General features: G+C 34.2%; 1 protein-coding gene across 6 annotated transcripts; it reads left to right on the top strand.

The window, feature by feature from the left end:
- Positions 1-4,009: 4,009 nt before the first annotated feature.
- On the top strand, positions 4,010-17,854 carry LOC142636142 (uncharacterized). Of its 6 annotated transcripts, none has more exons than XM_075810236.1 (16): positions 4,010-4,215; positions 5,358-5,950; positions 7,016-7,145; positions 7,255-7,456; positions 8,120-8,206; positions 8,267-8,356; positions 8,452-8,538; positions 8,899-8,970; positions 9,172-9,227; positions 9,576-9,661; positions 10,668-10,758; positions 13,880-14,037; positions 14,136-14,227; positions 15,819-15,899; positions 17,030-17,103; positions 17,344-17,854. In XM_075810236.1, exons 2-16 carry the CDS (start codon positions 5,398-5,400, stop codon positions 17,417-17,419), a joined length of 1,935 nt encoding a protein of 644 aa, XP_075666351.1. In that variant the 5' UTR covers positions 4,010-4,215; positions 5,358-5,397; the 3' UTR covers positions 17,420-17,854. The 6 variants fall into 6 exon arrangements, with proteins under 6 accessions (XP_075666351.1, XP_075666353.1, XP_075666352.1 ...); XM_075810238.1 differs by having other exon boundaries at positions 4,010-4,366; positions 7,046-7,145; XM_075810237.1 differs by having other exon boundaries at positions 4,010-4,366; positions 8,297-8,356.
- Positions 17,855-20,904: the final 3,050 nt, after the last annotated feature.

The raw sequence follows: 20,904 nt of genomic DNA, 5'->3' as shown, positions 1-20,904 counted from the left end.
TTCTATGAGTAGTTGGAGTCTAAGACTTTAAACATGTTTGGAGTTAAAATTTTTCCTAATTATTATTACTAGTCGCAGACCTACGCAATATGTGAGAATATACAATTATTTTGTAATGTGGTATAATGTATGATTTATTCTATAACACATACTGGAGATATCATTTTTAAAATTATTTTTCATCTCGCCATCTCTATAAATATATCATTCTATTATTTTGAGTTTTTTTGTTTAAAAAAAAGCTTAGTTGCATTTGATTGATATTATTCCATTATTTTTTTTGAGATAAAAGATAGAAATAATATTCTTTTTTCAAGTGATCTATATTATTCAAACTTTTATATAATGTGTTATGGTTTTTTTTTTCTACAACTAAAATTTTTAAGTTCCAAAATTAATTATTTGAATTTCTCATTCTCTTAAGAAGATTGTCATGATAACCAAATCTCATCACAAATTTACAATTGGTATTACTCAAATAATTTATAGAGGCATTCAAATACATAATTATCTCACTTTTAAAATATCTAAAAATTAACTTAAACCAAAACTATAAGAGGGATAGAGAGTACATGTGATAAATAACTCAAAAAACACACCACCAAAGTGTATCATCTAAAAGTAGAGACACAAAAAAAAATTCATCAATCTAAAATAGCGTTACAAGAAAGAATTAATGAGAGAGAGAGAGAGAGATCACCTTTTTTGGAAGAGAATGCGAGACAAATAACAAAATTATATAAAAGAAGATGAGTAGAAAAATATTCAAAAGAAAATGTATAGTTGAAAACACTAAATAAACCAAGTCATGCTATGTAATAGAATAACATTAAATCATTCTGTAATTTCATTGGATAACATATAACAAACAAAGAAAATAAAATTAAAAAGATAAAAAATTAAAATATAACCAAATCATATCAACCTAAAGTAGAGTTAAACATAAAAATTCATCAATTTAAAGCATTAAACATCCACCAAAAGAAAGAATATATATATATATATATATATAGAGAGAGAGAGAGAGAGAGAGAGAGAGAGAGAGAGAGAGAGAGAGAGTATTCACATTTTTGTGTAAGCAAAACATGAATTGAATGAAATAGAAAATAACAAATTTTTACAGTAAAAGGAAGATAAATGGATGGAGAAATTGTGTGTAGTGGGAAGATAAAAAGGTAAAAGTAAGTAAATATTGGATAAGATGTAATTGTAAAGGGGACAAATTAATAAAGAGAAAAATAATTAAAAAAGATAGAGAAAATATTGAAAATAGGTTGATTATGTGGAGCTGATATGGCTCAATAGAAGTGCAATAACATTAAACTCTATGCTTCAACTTTTAGATATATATAGATATTAGATTATTAATATTATATACTAGTCTCTGAGCATATGCTTTTTCTTGTTATAAAAGTTAATAGTTTTTATTCATCATAAAACCTCTCACATTTTTTGTTTCTCTCACACCTTTTTCTTTGCACGTGTTCAACTCTATCAAAAATAAACCCAAGTTGATATAATCTCAAAAAAAAAAAAGTTAGAAGTGAAGGAGAGATGGTGCCTAATATTATGGGATATGGAGAAATGTAGTGGAAAAAAAAAACTATTTTTGTTTTATAAAAAAATTTACCTAAAATTTAGGAGTTTTATTTAGAATCCTTAGCTTAAAGTCCACGGTTTAAACAGTTTGAAAGCCCCTTAAATAGTAGTATATATATTATTAAAATATTGGATTAACTTAAGGTTAGCTCATGTGTACGTGGAATCTCAGGATCAAATATCAATAGATAAAGAGCGTTTAGGAAGTGCGTTTTGCACTTCCCGTGTCTAGTGTTTACGTTTTTTTTTTTTTTTTTTTGAGCCGTGATTGTTGACTTTTCTGTGTGAATAGTGCACATTGGTGGGTCTCGTGAATAGTTCACGGGATCCACAAACCTCACTTTTCAGCAACTTTTTCATTAAAAATAAGTCTCACGGTACTATTTACACATTTAAAAATTATTTTGCTACAGTGTTTTCAGTTTTCAGCTTAATCCAAACGGACCCATAATGTCCTTGCCTTAAAAGAATATTGTTATGACCTTGACTGGCTATGACAACTGAGAGGTTAATGTGATGGAGAAGATCAAAGATTCTTGGAAAAAATAAGAGAAAAGTTAAGAGGTTTCTACATTGCACAGGTGTTTTGGTACGGGGTGCATGAGAATGCATTGATAGAATTGATGTGGTTGTGGGTTTGCATCAAATTATTAGGGGTTGTTATTGGGTAATCTGGGAATACCCAATAGTTTTCCAATTATTAGATGTGTGTGTAGTTTGTGACGTTATATGGAGAAGAAAATTGAAGTTTGCAGTAGTAAGTGCCTATTACTGGTGGATTGGCAAGTTGGAAGTAATATAAGAGACCTGTAATATCAAAGTTGGAGTTGACGTTGGACTTCCATTAGGTTGTTGATTTTAAGAAATGTCTACTTAAAATAGTAAGAGGTTAACTTGATGTAGAAGATCAAAGATTATTGAAGAATGAAAGAGAAAAGTTGAGAGGTTTCTCTTTCTCTAGGCATGGTTGTTTCACAGTTGGTTTGATCTCTCTCTCTCTCTCTCTCTCAATTCTTTGGTAATTTTCTTTGTCTTTGTGCATGCCACGCGAGTGTGCGTTAAAGCATATGCATTAGTTTGTTTATTTTAGCGTAAGAACTTATTTTTTTCTATTTTCCACAAACACTTTTCAAAAACACATATCAAATTATCTATTATATACTCTATTTTCTTTAAATAATCATTTTTATTATTTCAACCTATTCCACATCACGCGCACATGCACATTCTCTCTCTCTCTCTCACTCTCTACCCAAGCCTTCATGGACAAGCATTTTCCCTCATCTTCGCTCATCATCGCTTTTTCTCTCTTTGACCACTCAGACCTTCTCTATATCTTTCTTGCTTGATCGCACCCATGATCTATCTTTCATTCTAAATCCACAGAAACAAAGGCGAGCCATATTCAGCAATTGCGACTCTAACAATTTTTACAAGGTGGTTGATTTGGGTTTTCAATTGGGTTTTTAGTTAAGTTTTGTTTTGGGTTGATTTTAAGTTGGGTTTAGGATGAGTCTTATGATGGGTTTGAGTTGATTTTGGTTTGATTTTGTGTTTAGATTATGATGATATTGTAAATGGGTTGTGGTGGTGGTTGGGTGTGCTCAGTTGCGAGGTGGGGATGTTGATTTTGGGTGGTCATTCTTCTTCTTTTATTGAGAGAGAGAGAGAGAGAGAGAGAGAGAGAGAGAGAGAGAGAGAGAGAGAGAGAGAGAGAGTAAAATAATAAAAAAGAAAACTATAGTAGTTGTGTATATTTACATGATTACTATAGCAATAATATAAATATGCAGTGTTATAAAAGGACTAATATAAGTATTTTTTTGAGTAAAATATGTAAATTTAACACATTTTTATATTATACTCCCATTGATATGAGTAGTTTTTGAGTAAAAATGTGTAAACTTGACACTTTTTTTTTTAAAATTTTATTTTATATTATGTATCCACTGATGTAAGTACTCTTACTTATCTAAAAACAGACTAACAAGAGTATCAATTTGACATGTGTGAAGTTCAAGTATTAAATTAGCTAAACCAAATGTTTAGGAGTGTAAGTGTTATTAGTTGAAACTTGAAAGTTCAAAAGGAATCAGGGGATTTTTCCCATTTAAACCCTATGTAATGTTATAGATGCAATTCCAAAATTTAAAACTTTAATGGGTAAAACCAACATTATCCCAAACTTAAAAGGGTGTACATTTCAATTAACTCTTATTAAAAATAAAAAGTCCACTCATATATTTTAGTTTCATTTAAAATAGACCAACAAAAAAAAAATCACAAATGGGACAGAAATGCCATGCAGACCTCACCATCATATCGTAGGGAAGTGCAGCACACGCGCCAAAAAAAGGCCAAGAAAATTCCTCAATAAGAAAATGCCACTTTTGCCCACACCACACCGCACCACACAGATAGTTCTCTCAGCCCAAATTTTGCAACCCAAAAAAAAAGGAAAAAAAAAAATATTGCGGTTATATTAAAAAATTTTAACATAAAAAGTTTTTCTCTATTTTTATCTTCCACTGCTAAAATCTGTGTGTTTAAGCAGTGAATATAGGAGGAGCGAAATCTGATCAGAAAAGAGCACGATCTCACTCTTTTCTTCAACTTGTAAGTCCAAGGCGTTTACCAGACACTGTGTGAAACAAACGAAGTTTTTTATTCTTATTTTTTATAGAAGAAGAAACTGAACTCAAAGTCTGACACTTCAACTTTGGGGAGTGTCAAAGTTCACATCTTTTTCTGGTTGTGTTAAATTGAGGTACTTTTGATGATATCTCTTCATTTTAGCTTCTGGGTGTTCCTTAATTTTGGCAAACAAGTTGTGGGTATCTTTGAAAATCAGCAATTGTTTCATGGTTCAGTTGTGGGTCTCTGTGTCCTAGAGTTTCATGGGTTTTGAATGATTTTTGGAGTTTTTGTGTGTTTTGGGTGTAACTGACTGGTGAATTGTAAAAAAGGGTCTTAATTTAATTTGAGTTATGGAGTACTTTTTTCTAAGGAGACTAGTTTGGAAATACTGAGAAAATTGGATATGGAATTTTAGCTGTTACTTCATTTTCATTTTCTTCTTTGTCTTGTTCCTTGTTGGCTCTTGTCTTGTAGACTTCCTGTGTGCTACGGTTACGCCCACCCTTTTGTGCTTTCTTGAATGAATTTTGTTTATTTATCAATTATGAATGAGATTATAATTGTGTTTACTTTTGGTTTGGTTTTAAAGAATTTGCCTGAAACATGTCTAATTGTCGTGCTAGGCTCACTTGTGAGTGTTTTTCTTGCCAAATAATTATACTATTTATATAGTTTACTTATAAAGAAGAAGAATTTAGGATTTATAAGGTTCTTTTCTTAGCTAATTTTTGAAATCAAGGGGCTTGTATGTTAGTTTGAACTAAAAAATTGTTTGGAAATCTGAGTAGTGGAACTACAAATAACCGAGAAGTTTCAAGGTTCTTGCTGTTTCATGTGAAAGCATGTACATTGAGTTTACATACAGCGGCCAGTTGACTTTGTATCTTGTATTGCACTTAAATATTGTGTGCTTATATTGGTTTTGGAAAAATGTAAAACTCATCCAACTAAAGACTACTGATGTTATTAGGCATGGTTCAGTATTGATCCTCCAGTTACTGAAAATTTCATATTCAAAACTTCATTTTCTTTTTCTTTTCCATCTTCTTCTCAGATTTGTACATTAGTCAGTTTATTGGAACAGTTTTATCCAGAGTGATGTGGTGTTTTTTGGTTATCAGACAGGAGGATTTTTAGGCGTGGATGAAATTGTCATGCTGAATGTTGCTTCCGGTAAGTGGAGTAGGGATGAATTCCACAATGGATGACATGAACCTGATTCAGCAGAGGCATCACCTGGTGGTTAGGGAGCTAGGGGAAGAGATAGATTTAGAAATTGGCCCCAGTGATGATGATCCTTCATTTGCTAACACCCCACTCATGGGTGGCCCTCCTAGAGAACCTTCTGCAGAAGAGCATGATGAGACCAAGATGGTAATGGTTTCTCAGCTTCCCAGTGATGATCAAGATATGTCAAAGTCGCAAGCAGTGAAAAGAAAGAAGAAGGTTGTGAAGAGATGGAGAGAGGAATGGGCTGATACTTACAAATGGGCTTATGTTGATGTGAAGGAAGGGACAGCGAGAATTTTTTGCTCTGTATGTAGAGAGTATGGTAGGAAGCATAGAAGAAATCCGTATGGGAATGAAGGCAGTCGGAATATGCAGATGAGTGCATTGGAAGAACACAACAATAGCTTGCTTCACAAAGAGGCTCTTCGTCTCCAGATGGCCTCTAAGGATAAGATTATTGTTGACAAGCCAATCTATGTTAAAGGTTAGTCATCTCACTTTGCTGATTTCTTTTGGAATTGCATTGAGACCATTAAGTGTTCAACACAGGCCAGTCTTTGTTTTTGTTGTGGGATTGTTGCTGGGCATTATTTTCACCTTGAGTTCAGGTCTTCTTAGTTTTGTTGAATAAGGATACATACAATAATATAGCTTTGGAGTTGTTAGATCTCAATACTGCAGAATGGCCACTGTTATGAGAGGATCTAACTGCAAGACAACTCTCTCTCTCTCTCTCTCTCTCACACACACACACACACTCAGAGGGAAAAGGATTGGTGAGGGTCCATCTTTTATTTTGATAAGTAGGGAGAGTCCGTTTTATTTTAAGGATTTGGTAGTTATCAAATGTGAAGGTAAATATGGTGCTACAGTATTTAAAATTAGTTATCATCCCTTAATTGATGGAATGAAATTTTAAATGATGCAGTACCATGTACATAATTGGATGATGAAAACTAATTTTAAACCATGAAATGCACTCCCTCCATTTCAAGCCAAATGGACAGGATCCTGATCCCAGTCACAAGGACATGTATTTCTCTAATACTTGATACTTCAGTTATCTTCTTCAGGAAGCTGTAATTGCTGAATGCCAAGAGCCTTGTAGCTCAGTGGCATAGCCTGCTCACCTTTATTAGGAGAACTAGGGTTCAAATCATCCCTCCCCCATTGTTGTAACTATCGAATTACTAAAAAAAATTAAAAGAGTATTTTCTAAACACTGAGTTTGTCTTTTCAGTTGCTACATACCAACTCCTTCCACTACATGCATAATTGACTCTGATTTCTGTTTCTCCTTGAAACTCTTAAGATGAGCATCTTAAAAGTGCTCTCTAATGATTGGGTTGGCCCAATTAAATGAATGTATTGGATCTTTTTAATTGATCCATTCTGTTTCTCTGCAGCTGAAACATAGATTGCAATATTTTATTCAAACTGTGCAAATTTGATGTTTGCGGAAATACATTGTACCTTCCACATTATGTTATGGCATGGCATGGTTATAACTTTTCCCTTTGCCCTGTTTTGGAAATTCTTTGAAATTTAGCTCTTATGTCAAAAACTGCTGGATCAATAGTTGAAGCTGCACTGAAAAGGGATCCACACGAGGTTGAATTCATACAATCAGTGCAAGAGGTGGTGCATGCTTTAGAAAGAGTGATTGCAAAGAATTCTCAGTATGTTGCTTTAAAACGAAGTTTATTTACTGTTATGCTTCACCATCCAAAGCAAAAGTCTGCAGTCAAGTTCATAACAATCTTATAAGGTGGTTCTAATGTGTTTCAGTTATGTCAACATTATGGAGCGGTTGTTAGAACCTGAGCGTATGATTATTTTCCGAGTTCCATGGGTTGATGATAGAGGTGAGACGAATGTCAACCGAGGTTTTCGGGTTCAATTTAGCCAAGCATTGGGTCCATGCAGGGGTGGTATCCGTTTTCATCCATTGATGAACTTAAGTATTGCCAAGTTCCTTGGTTTTGAACAGGTAATGGAGTATTCTGGCGTTGTTTTATTTGACTTCTCCTGTAATTCACTGTGCAAAAGTTTTGTCAAAATTTCTTCAAGTTTCTCCATCCTTTGTTTTTCTCTTCATTCCACATGGATGGTCCTTTTGCCCAATTATTTTGCACTCTTAAGATGCTTTATCTCAAATAACAGAAGAGTCCTTAGTGCACTATAAGTACATAAAAATGATTTAACTAATTCTTATTGACGTGAAACTCTATTACCAAATATCCTAGAAATTTAAATTAATGTTCCTATTAAAATTTGCCAAGATCCTTGTAGCTCAGCTGGTTGGCACTTGCTAGTGTTTTCAATGGAGACATCCAGGGTTCAAATCCCCCCACTCTAAACTATCGAAGGATAAAAAAAAATGTTCTTATTAAAATTCTATACTAAATTTTTGAAAAAAAAAAAGACAGAAGAGATTGTATTATTTTCTTAAAATTTATTCATCTACCATAATTCTTAGTTTTGATAACCCTAAAAAATATCATTCTTATAATATAGGGTAAAATGTTGTTTTATTTCACACAGTTTAGTCTTATGAAACATCCTATCTTGAACAAGGAATGAGGCTTTTATATTGGTAGCAACTTAGGTCTTGTGACTGCTTTATAATGTCTTAGTTTCTCCTTGTCCACAGACTTTAAAGAATGCCTTGTCTCCATACAAATTAGGAGGTGCAGCAGGTGGAAGTGATTTTGACCCTAAAGGAAAAAGTGATAATGAGGTAAAAGCTTCTTTCTATTAATTGATGGTATGCTACTGTGAAACTTCTGACCTTTCTCAGAATGTCCAAATTTTTCTTGCAAGCTGGCAGATCATGCGTTTTTGTCAGAGTTTCATGAATGAGATATATCGTTATTTGGGTCCTGACAAGGTAACTAGAAACGAGATTCCATTGCTTTATCTGCATCTTTGTATGATTTATCAAAGCTTTAGTATACATGTCTGATTTAAGTTCTATACATTCAGGACCTTCCATCAGAGGAAATGGGTGTTGGCACCCGGGAAATGGGGTATCTGTTTGGACAATATAGACGTCTAGCTGGTCATTTTCAGGTACTTAAAAACACCTGTAACAAGCTATTTTGTAGAGTCTACTGTATCTTCTTCTTTCTTGTTGTATTCCTTGTCTCTTGAAACAATGTGCATCATCTAACTGAATGTCTATTATGAGCATTCCTTGTATATGACCACTGTTTCATGGCAAGTATTTTCTTCTTAATATAAATACATATCAGCACATGCATACATTTGTACATGTGTGTGAATGCATGTATTTAGGTTTGTAAATTTGATTATGTCACATGTCTAATTTATCATAGCCATTGAAAGTTTGGGTTACTGTTTATGTGTTTTTCATCATGGAAAGAAAATTAGTTGTGTTTACGTTTTCATATGTATGCCTTACTTATGCAGGGAAGTTTTACAGGGCCAAGGATATTTTGGTCTGGCTCTAGCCTTCGAACTGAAGCTACTGGTTATGGGCTGGTACTGTATATTACAACTCTCTGATGCTCTGTGTTTGGGTGGATGGTGGTGGGTAAATGTGACTATGTGTGCATGTTTGCCTGACTATGCACCTCCATCTATGTGAAATTTCTCCCACTCTCTAGTGGGTGAAATGAGTTCCCCATCCATGTCTTGTTTTCTAAATTTTTATTAGTTAACAAAGTTCTCTTGCTCCTGCAGGTTTTCTTTGCCCAGCTCATGCTTGCAGATATGAATAAAGATCTCAAAGGATTAAGGTCTTTTACTAAACTTTGTGAGCTTTTTAGAGATGGTCACATGGTTATAGAAGTTGATAGCATGGTTTGGGAATATTTTATAACATTGACTGTAGGGTTCCACATTTTTAAGCCAAAGGGAGGTTTAGCCTTGTTTTTGAGATATAGATCTTGAGTTTTTGATGTTTATGCGAATATGGAATGTTATGTGCCCTCTCTCCCTCTAAAGTTTTTATTTATTTGTTTTCAATTTAAGAACTGTGATTTACTGAAAAGAAGCTTCTTCATCTGCTGTTAGCTTAGTTACTGTTTCAAGGTTGTTATGCAAGTTTGTTAATTTGAAAATACTTGTCTATGAATTTTCTCCAGATGTGTTGTAAGTGGTTCTGGAAAGATTGCAATGCATGTTTTAGAGAAGCTTATTGCATATGGTGCTCTTCCCATCACAGTATCTGGTAACTTTTTGTTTTGCATTTTTTCTCTATATTTTTTTACCAACTGAATTACATTATGGCATTTACACTTACTAGGGTGTCTCCAATTATCTTCCCCCCTCCCTCCCCCGTTGAGTCAAAAAAAGGAATGGCTTGAAATATTTGATCTGCACCAATAAACATCTCTAGTAAAGAAAATACATTTTACATGTAGCAGTGATTTTTCCTGCTTCTGTACTCTGTAGAAGACATGGATATAAATATCTCTGTACTCTGTAGAAGGTTATATGACTAACCTTGCACTCGTTGTTGGATGGTTAGTCGTAATAAGGTAATTAAAGGTATTCTAATTTTATGCTTGGACGAGTAACTTGAGTAATAGTTATTTCTTCTTACACATGTTTGTGATATTTATTTTATTATCTGCATGTTGGTTTGTCATGTTAGTCCTGGTAATAAAAAATGCATGTCAGTTTTATGTTAGTGGTTTGGTACAAATTAGTGATGCAGTACAATCATATTGAACTTTGTATTGCATTTATAAATATTATCTCTTCATGCCTTGTGTTCTTAACCTTTCACTTTTACTTTTTGTTTTTGATAAAAATAATTTTATTAAGAAAAAAGGTGGTAGTTTGAAACATTGAATACATGACATGTGTTCTGAACTATACACAAAACCTTTCGCTTGAATGGTGGTAGGTGTAGATGGTATGAGGAATATGTTTTGCCATTTGCATCTGTGGAAAGACTGAAACAAATAATTGGTGTCTGGCTCATTGTGTGTGACTAGAATTAGAAGTGAGAGTATGGTGGCCTATAAAGTTTTGTAGATCTTCTTTGTGATGTGTCTTCAATCAGTATAAAATTTGAAGAACCTGATATACATTTTCTTCAATTTTATGTCATTTCTATATTTCTATCTGTTTCAGAAATTAGGACTGTGGCCAAGGCATTAAGCTTTTACAATGATCATTAATTACTGACAAGCAGTTTTATAAATCATAACTTTTCTGATAATGTACAGATTCAAAGGGGTATTTGGTGGATGAGGATGGATTCGACTACATGAAAATAGCATTTTTGAGAGATATCAAAGCTCAACAGAGAAGTTTGAGGTGTGTGTTTATAACTGTCTTTTTATTTCTGTTCACCAAATTGCTATCTTTTTACATATGGCTGACCCCGGCTAGTCTGTTGAGGGTCCATAACTGGCCCCTAGCTTTATCCTGACTATAAAATTAAGAGCCTTAAAGGACGACCTAAAGAATTAGAATAAGGAGGAGTTTGGGTGGTGTGACACTTAGGAAGAAGGATTTTGATAACTGAGATTCATAACATGGACTTGAAGAGAGTGGGACTTATTCAACAGTGGACAGCTCAATATGAAATATTGCCAAAGCTGAATTGGAGAATACTTTGCTAATGGAGGAAATCTACTGGCAACAAAGTCTAGGGCTTTATGGTTTGGAGGGAAGCTGAAACACAAAGTTCTTTCATCCCTTGGCAAACTCCCATAGAAATAATTTAATTGGAAGTCTCTCTAGTGAGGAAGATATTTGGGAAAACCAAGAGCAGAGATCTTGGAGGGCATTGTTTTGTTTTTCAAGAACTTGTACTTGGAACCTGAATAGTGGTGTCCTCTGTTAGGTGGCTTACAGTTTAACACTTTTGATATCGATGTGAAGCTTAGGCTAGAGCAAACATTCAAAGATGCAGTTTTCGATACAGTAAAAAATATGAATGGTGATAAAGCCCAAGGTCCATATGGGTTTGCAATTGCCTTTTCTCAGCATTGTTGGGAAGTTGTTAAAAAGGATTTTATTCTTGTGTTTCACTCATTTCATGACGATGGCATGTTTGAAAGAAGTTTAAATGCTACTTTTATTGCTCTTATGCAAAAGAAAGACAAGAGGCATGGTGTAAAGGACTATAGGCCTATTAGTCTCATCGGCGGTGTTTATAAAATTTTGGCGGTGCTGACTAATAGGTTGAAGTTAGTCCTAGGGAAGCTCCTTTCTCATTCTCAAAATGATTTTGTTGAGGAGAGGCAGATACTTGACCTAGTCCTCATTGCAAATGAATGTCTCAATCGTCGATTAAAATTGGGTATCCCTGGAGTCCTTTATAATTTGGATTGGAGAAGGCCTATTATCTTTTTAATTGGGCTTTCTTGATCTATTTATTGGAATGTTGTGGTTTTTGGTAAAAATGGATGGCTGGGATTCATTGTTTTATTTCTGTAGTGCAATTCTTGATTCTTATTAATGGCAGTCCTAGCACTCTTATCAATAGCTATAGGGGTTTATGCCAAGGTGACCCTTTATCACAGTTACTATTTGTGATAGTAATGGAAGAGCTTAACAGATGGGCAGAGCAGTATAGGGTCAGTATCTTGTTGGTTTTATGGAAGGAAACACCCTCATAATCATTTGATGTTTTCCCATCTCTTGTTTGTGGATGATACGTTGATTTTTTGTGGATATGATCCGTAAAAACTTCAGAATATAAAATGTGTACTGCTATGTTTGAAGTTTTTTCTGGGTCAGAAATCAATCTGGGGAAACCTGAATTGGTTCCGGTTGTTACTGTTCCAGAGGTGGAAGAATTGGCTCAGATCCTAGGATGCAAGGTATGTAGTCTGCCTATGAAATACTTGGGACTTCAGTTGGCTGCTAGATTAAAATACAAAGTAATCTGGGATACAATTCTTGAGAAGGTGGAATGACATTCAACGGGTTGTATAATGATTTATCTTTTCAAGGGTGGTAGGTTTACTCTGGTAAAAAGTATGTTTTATGTTTTTTAGTTTGACTTTGTCTCTTTTTCCTATTCTTGTTAACATTGCTATGTGTATTAAGAAACTTCAAAGAGACTTTTTATGGGGTCAGCTAGAAGATGATCATAAGTTTTGTCTTGTAAATTAGTAGGCAGTTTGTAAACCCATTCAATTTGGAGGTTTGGGTGTAAGAAGCTTGCTCTCTTTCAATAAAGCTTTGTTGGGCAAGTGGCTCTGGAATTTTGCCAAGGAGAAAGGTGTGCTCTAGAGGAGAAAAGTGGATGAGAAATATGGTAGTGAATGGAGTGGATGGTGTTCAAGGGACAGACATGGCCCCATGGAGTATGTCTTTGGAAGTGCATCAGAAGTGGTTGTGGGAGTTTTTCTAGATTCATTAGGTACGAGTTTGGTGGTGGTGTTAATATTTGCTTTTGGCATGATTGGTGGTACAGGGAAGGGGTTCTTAAGGAGGAATTTACAGAGTTGTACAGACTTGCACAATTTAAGGAGGCTTCAGTTCAGCCGTAGCAGATTATATACATTGGAATGACTGAAGGATTCATTAGGATATTAAATTTATTAGAGGTCCAGGATTGGGAGATGGGCTTGCTAAGAGATTTTTTAAATCTTATCGATTCTATGAAGATATGAAGGGAAGAAGAAAATCAGATCTCCCAGACTCCAACAAAAATTAAAATTTTGAGTTGAAGTCTTTTTATAGTGTTACATATGGGAGTGCCCATATCTTTCCTTGCAAGAGTATTTGGAGGGTTAAAGCACCTTTTTTTCACATAGGTTGCTGCTTTGGGGAAACTTCTTGGGTGGATAAATTTAAGATGTAGGAATATAGTAGTAGTGGATTGGTGCTGCATGTGTAAGATGGATGGGGAATCAGTTGATCACCTACTTTTACACTGTTTTTGCTAGAGATTGTTGGTCTCTTGCGTTTTGTCTCTTTTTAGTACAGTGGGTTATGCCTCAAAAGGTGATTGAATTGTTGGCATGTTGGAAGGGGCATTTAGCAGACATCAAAATGGATATATTTGGAATGCTATCCCTTTATGTGTTGTGGACTCTCTGGAGAGAATGCAAATATTTGAAGGAGTTGAACGAACTACAACAGAACTTAAGATGATTTTTGTACGATCTTTCTATGGCTGGATGACTGCATTCACTGGCCATTTTTTTTCCTAATATTTTAAAAGTTCTAGGCTGCCGTAATTTTACATGATTATTTTGTTGCAATCAATTTTTACACGCTGTATACTTGGGTACATTCTTTCCATTCTCAAAATCAATAAAAATCTTGCTTATTAAAGAAAAAAAAAAAAGAAAAAAAAAGAAGAAGAGGAACAATAGCTGACCTCAAAATTTTGGGGACCAAGACTTGGTTGTTGTTTCTACCAAATTGCTATCTTTAATAACTTTATGCTACCCGTGTTGACACTTGACATCTGCAGAGACTATTCAAAGACTTACGCTCGATCTAAGTATTATGATGAATCAAAACCTTGGAACGAAAGGTGTGATGTTGCATTTCCTTGTGCTTGCCAAAATGAAATTGATCAAACTGATGCTATTAATCTGGTCAATTCAGGTTGTCGGGTACTAGTAGAAGGTAGTAATAAGATGCATTATGGCCTTTTGATTTCTTCTAATTTTAACATTATAAGAATTACTGATAATAACTATGTGATAATTTTTTTTGTATCCTAGGTTCAAACATGCCCTGTACTCCTGAGGCTGTTGATGTTTTGAGAAAAGCTAATATCCTTATTGCTCCTGCAATGGCTGCTGGTGCTGGGGGGGTGCGATGCTCACTTTTTCCAATCTATGCATAGTAGATAGGCCTTTTTAGCATGTGCTGGAACAATGCTATGATGAAATCTGTTTGCATACTTAGAAATGTGCTTTGATTATCATGCTTTCAGTTCATTGAATTTTTAACTAAATAAAAAAGGCAAAGTTGTTTGTATGGAGTTCAGGGATTCATAGTTTAAAATAAGGGGATGCAAAGGCTGAAACTTCAGTGTCTATGAAAGTGGATTTATGTTGGGGAAGTTTCGGGGGAATTTAAAATTGCTCACTGTTGTGCAGGCATTTGATGATATGGAAGAGTAACTGACTTGTCAGTTGAGTTTCTTGTCATATCAACGTAGTGCCTTCCAAAGTTGATGCTTTTAAATATGTAAATGTATTTTTAACTTGGAGCTGTTTTATTCTTCTCTTTCCTTTTTGTATTTAACGTTAGTGCATATTTTCTTTCTTTTTCCTACCTTTTATTTGGACATGGCACTGGGAATTCCACTTTATATAGTAGAGAACTTGAGATGCAGTAGGAATGGAATTTCAAGAAAATAGATTACTGAGTTCCTTATGAGAGTACTTTCTGGACAATAAATGAGTCGATTTTCTAGGACATAAGCAGCAACTATTTGTGTCAATCTTGAAATATGGTTGCACAAGGTGGGATGAGTAGTTGTATTTAGATTGAGACTCAGTAGAATACTGGAGTGGTGCTGGATAACTCTTTTAAGGACGGCCAATTCCTCTAGGAGGTGCAGGAGATTAATGGCAACCATGTTGCTCTCGTGATTCTAAGATTGTGACAATGCATTAGAATAGGTGGTCATGAGTTTGAACATTGTCTCCACTCTACTTCCCATTTAAAAAGTTAAAGTCCCTTGTGTAGGGCCCCATTTATGAAAGGGGAGTCTGGGCCAACACGTAAGGAGTGTTAAAATTATGGTTAAATGATTTAACTCACTACTTTCTAATAACTTCAGTTTTTGAGAGAATTGGTAATTTGTCAGTATTCAACTATAAGACTTTGGTTTGCTTAGTAAGAGTTGTATGGCCAAAGATATTCCTTTTGAGTTTGATCATCTGTTGGTAGTATTGGTCCTATTGGATTCATGGTATCAAACAGGATCATTGAAATTAATTTTTGATACTGTCTATCTTTTGAACTGATGTGTAACCAAATGATTTGAGTGCTCAATTGTAGAACTTTCTATGATTCAGCTCGTCAATTTTTTTCTTTGAAAATCATTAGGTTGATGCTCAAAATAGAAAAATAAGTTTTTTGAAATATTTGGTGTACCTTATACGAATCTAAGCTCAATTCAACCTCAAACTGCTGGAGATGTGCATGATTGGGTATATGATTAAGATAATATTAGGGCTAAAGCAGTAATATATGTGCATCCTTTGACCATTTTGATTTAATTTTGCTTTTAGAGTAATTCTCCTTTAAACTTAGTTGCATTGAATGTTTGCAAGTTGATAATGGATGATTGAGCTGATTATTCAGTTGCAATTCCATGTCAATGGGGTCTTGTTTTCATTTATTATATTCAGTTTTTTATCTGCTAATTTTTTTAATGTACTTGGTTTCAGGTTGTTGCTGGAGAACTCGAATTAAATCATGAGTGTAATCTGATCCATTGGTCACCAGAGGACTTTGAGTCAAAATTGCAGGTGAGGCGCTACATATTTTTATCCTTGGTGGTATGATTTATTTCATAGTTTGGAATAGATGCAAGAGTTCATAACTATTAAACAGCAATGCCCATTTCTCATGGGTTGGAGCAATTTGGCCAAACTAAAAACTCTATTTAGTTAACTTGTTCATGTGACAATTATTTACATTGGTTACAGAATACATTTCGCCAGAACCGTCCAACAAAAAGTCAATCAATATCAGGTCCTGTTTGTTGATGTTGCAGCTCATTTAGACTTTTAGCTTGAAAGTATTCTCTAAATCAGCTCCTTGAAGTGGCTCTGTTGAACCACATTGTTTCAGGCTGGCAGCCTTCTATTCGGCTGTAGGTGGGCCAACCATTGAATGCCAACTTGGGTTCAGTAGATTCGCTTTGTCACATTTCCTGGATTGTCGCTTTTAGTCTGTCATTGTGAATTTCCTTTTTTGGTCAGAATTTCGTTATGAACCTATATTTCTAGTTAATGTGAAGTATATGACCGTGTTTAAGGAAGTATTAATTTATATCTTGTTGAAGAAAGTTATATTAAAGGTCATTCAAGTTGTACAGAGTAAAATATCTAAGCCTTAAGACCCCTTGTTATGACTTGTTCTGTAAAATGAATGTAAGGTTGTCAGCTCATCTTTGCATGCACCAACAGATGCATGTAAACGAAACAGATTGTTATTAAGAAAATGTAACTGAATGGGATCAAGTACCCTTTGGTAATCAACTATGTCAGTGGAGATTGTTTTAAAAAATGTCCACGTTATTGCAGCCATTAAAAGCAGCACAAGATTTTCTTGAGTATCATTGCTGATTCTATACTAGTTACTCTTGAGAGTTAATCTGTTTCTTTTTCCCTGGGGTGGGGTGGTGGGACCAGGGGTGAGTGGGGGAGAAAGAGAGAGAGAGGTATGTTATTCATTTAGTTCCACGGGGATAAAATTAGTTGCTTTGTTCTTTTCAATTTAGTAAAAACTTTTTGTTAGCTCTATTTGTGAAGATTGTCACCTTTTGTTTAACTTGAGCTGATGTAGCCATTTTCTTCCCCCCCCCCCCTCCTCAACCCCCAACGAACAAAAGAAGAAGAAGAATTCTGATCTCCTTTTTGCATTCTACTGGCAGGAAGCAATAAAGCAGACTTACCAGAGAGCCCTCAAAGCAGCTACTGATTTTGGTTATCAAAAGGAGAGTCCTGAGTAAGTATTTTCTTTTTCTTTTTCTATGCCCAATTTCTTAAATTTGATTCATTCACCATAGTATGATGTTTTAGACCAACCTAATCTATGTAGCGCATAGCACTTCTTCTGTTAATCAGCTCAAATGTTTGCAAGGTTTCAACAATAATGGCTGACTAGTGATCATTGTATTGTGTAATTGCCCAAAAAGAAATATGGTTAGATCCATTTTCTTATTCTCTTCTTTCACTTGTCCAACAGAACTCTGGTACATGGAGCAGTCATCTCTGCCTTTTTGACTATTGCTCAAGCTATGACTGATCAAGGATGTGTATAGAACCAAAGATTTAGGCACAATTACTATTGTGCTTTTCCCCAATCTGAATTCTGTCGTCTGCACATGTGAATGTTATGAAGATATGCATCTCATGATAGTTGGCAAGCTGAAAAAAATCATACCAATGATGTCAAATGGATTTTGATATCCATACTTCTTGTTGATGACAGAACATTGAAATTATAGAAGATTTCTTTGTAACATAGTTGTAATGTAATGGTTGAGACTTTGCAAAAGGGTAATTGTGGAGAACAATTGGGATATACCTGATGGAAGAAAAATGTGTAGTAGATCTAGTGGTAGAATAGGAAGGGCTTCCAATTATATGGCAAAGTAATTATTCTTGGCTCACTTGAGATGCCTAAATAATTGTTACGATCTTGTGAAATATTTTAGTTAGATTTGAAATAAAATTTAATTATAAATTGTAATTGATATCTAGGCCTAAACCTGTTTTTTCCCCTGGTGCCCTTTCATAAGAGCTATTCATGCAAAAACTGTGGATTGGTTTTAGAGTGAGGAAATTTGCAAGCAAACATAACTTGTAGCCTATAACTTTGATGTAGTAATGAAAAGATCAATGCATGATAGCGGTTCTAGCCCTGGAAAATAAAATCAGGATACCAAATGATTAATAACTAATGATCTTTTTATTTTTTTTAAATCCTAGATTCCAACATGGTTCTTAAGCATAGTCATTAATGGGTTGCAGGTGGTTGAGAAACTAACCTGACCCGACAAAAGCTCAGCCCTAACCAGGAGCATCAGTGGTTTTTGACACTTAGGCCTCGTTTGGGAGGAGAGAATGGAATGGAAAGGAATGAAAAAAATAATTTTAGAATATTGTTCCATTTCTTTGTTTAAGAGTTTTAATGGAGGGAATGAACAGTTCATTCTCTTGTTTGGGAGTTTAAGTGGGAGGGAATAGAATGAGGAGGAAGGAACACTCATTCCTCTCTATTCCCTTAAAACCTCAATTTTTCATTCCCCCGAAATGGGGAGGAATGGGAGGGAATGAAATTAAATTTAATGAATTTTTTACTAAAATTCTCAAAATACCCCTATATATTCATCCCTTTATTTTAAAATAGGGGTTTAATAGTAATATTGTCATAAAATGATTCTATTCCATTCCCTCCATGTTACTCTCAAACAAGATTACTTACATTCCATTCATTTTCATTCATTTCCATTCCTTTATTTCAAAACATCCAATCAAGGTTACTTAATTCCATTCATTTCCCTTACTTAAATATATTCCATTCCTTTCCATTCCCTTATGATCATTCCATTCTATTCTATTCCCTTCTCTTATGAACTCTCAAACGGAGCCTTAAGAAACATCTACAAATACATCCTAATTTTTACTCCATAAACTAATATTTAACTAACGCAGGACATTTTATCCCATATTTTAGCTTAAAAATTTGGCTTGACATCCAAGCAACCTCTTTCAATTGAATTACAAAATCTTCTTAGGCATCATTGATTGAACCCCAATGCAATACAAACGTAGAACCACAACTCCCTTGCAATAGAGCAAAGACTGATCAACACCGCTACGTTTACATATACAACACCAATGCATTAATCCTAATATTACTATGTGTAAAAACAGCTGAGCTGGGGACATTTACTGTATCAGATACTCTTCCAAGGAAAATGGTCCCTATTAGATCCTCCCAACCAACACCTCATAGATAGAGAGATTGTATCAGGCGAGGCACAGACAACATACTTTAGACCTTGTCAACTTATTTCCAACTAGAACAAAGACACAATTTTTCTTTCCAGGATGTAACTTCCTACTGGCGTGGATTCACTAGAATTCTTAATTTCTTTACAATTATCCTGCTCCATCACATCATAGATGCATTTTTCATATCCAGGCATAAAGCAATATAAGGAAATCAAGAGGCAAGTTGCAACTCCATGCAAATCAACTCGACAAGTTCTTATCAAATTGATTAGGGACAGTTTCATTAGCTTTTTTTCTCCAACACTATTACTTTCTTCATTAGATTTCTGCTTAAGTTGTGATGCTAAATAGTAATACAGTATGAGATAATAGGCGCAAGCATAAAGCAATATAAGGAAATCAACAGGCAAGATGCTACTCAATGCAAATCAACTTATGTATTTTTGACCTGGTTTGTGTGTATGTCATGTTCTTTCATTTCATATTGTAAAAATACTTGTGAGGAGTCAATCAACCGATCAATTCACCTCTTTCTCCCATTCTTATTTTCAACTAATGGATGTCCTGTGCGATGCGCGTGTTTGTTATTAGTTATTTTATAATACTCATGTGTGTTATAATGTTTGGAAAATTAATTTCGATTATGTATTATACATCACTAAAATAATGAATGAAAAAAATTGTAACACAGTATATCCATAAGTAACAATAATTAATTAGACTCTAAAAATGTCACTACATGCCCTTTTTTGTTTGATCACGTGTACATGTATATAGTTCTTACATTTGACTGTTTCCAATATAAATTTTTTTATTATTTCATTTTCTTTTTTTAGAAGTAATTTTTTTTTTTTTAAGAAAACGCATGAACTTTTGAATTCTAAACATCTAAGATTTAAGGTTTCTAATTCTTAAAACTAAATATACATGTGAAGAGATTAAAAAAAAAAAAACAATAATTGAACAGGAAAATATAAACTTATACTATTTCGTATCTTAAGTTTAATTTTACTTACATCTGAGTACCTTAATCACTTACAAAGATTAAACACTTTCCAAAAATATAAATAAGAACAAAAAACACATACCTTTTAGAAACATCATATGTTGTGAAAGTATTGTATCAAGCTTTGATAATGTTGTTAAGGAGTTTAGAGCATATGCACCTGAAACCAAAAACAATTTCATACTCTTTTGACACTAATTTCTCACTCTTTGTCTCTCTATCTCTCCAGTCCTATTTTTCTTTTGGCCTTTTGATATATTGTGAAACTCGAATATATAAAAGAACATGAAAACTAACATTGAATGGAGAAAACCTTTCATTTATTAAATTAATGAAATTAAAAGTGAAAGAGTTCAAGAAGTTGAAAAAGGGAGTAGAACCAAATCTTTTAATTTTCTACATTTATGGCTTAAACTAATTATTGATAAGAAGATGAGAGGTGAAAAGCTAAATGAAAAAGTACTCATACAAAGCGCCACGTGGTAGAACCTCATGCACTTCTGCATGAGGTCTCTGCTTTTATATATATATTGATTGATTTGAATAGATTCCATTGATCCTTCTCAATAAAACCATATTACGCCTAAAATCTATCTTCAGAGATTCTTTTTGACTTTTTATTCCTCCTCCCCGTAACAAGAGATTCTTTTTTGTCTTTTTATTTCACCTCTTCCTAATAAAAGGCAAGTGTCCTTCCTGAAGTCTCCTCACAAAGTTACTCTTTTACTTTGCATCTCCTCTGATTGTTCTGCTTTGCTTCAGCGTGCACAATTAAGGATT

The sequence above is a fragment of the Castanea sativa genome, chromosome 5 (genome assembly GCF_040712315.1).
Source record: "Castanea sativa cultivar Marrone di Chiusa Pesio chromosome 5, ASM4071231v1".
Lineage (NCBI taxonomy): Eukaryota > Viridiplantae > Streptophyta > Magnoliopsida > Fagales > Fagaceae > Castanea > Castanea sativa.
This window is presented reverse-complemented; position numbering and strand designations above follow the sequence as displayed.

Bases quoted from the DNA above. Each gene is read 5' to 3' on its own strand.
- LOC142636142 (XM_075810236.1), top strand. From the start codon at position 5,398: ATGTTGCTTCCGGTAAGTGGAGTAGGGATGAATTCCACAATGGATGAC. The intron at 8,971-9,171 runs GTACTGTATATT...TTGCTCCTGCAG, and splicing joins AAGCTACTGGTTATGGGCTG to GTTTTCTTTGCCCAGCTCAT. The intron at 10,759-13,879 runs GTGTGTGTTTAT...TGACATCTGCAG, and splicing joins GCTCAACAGAGAAGTTTGAG to AGACTATTCAAAGACTTACG.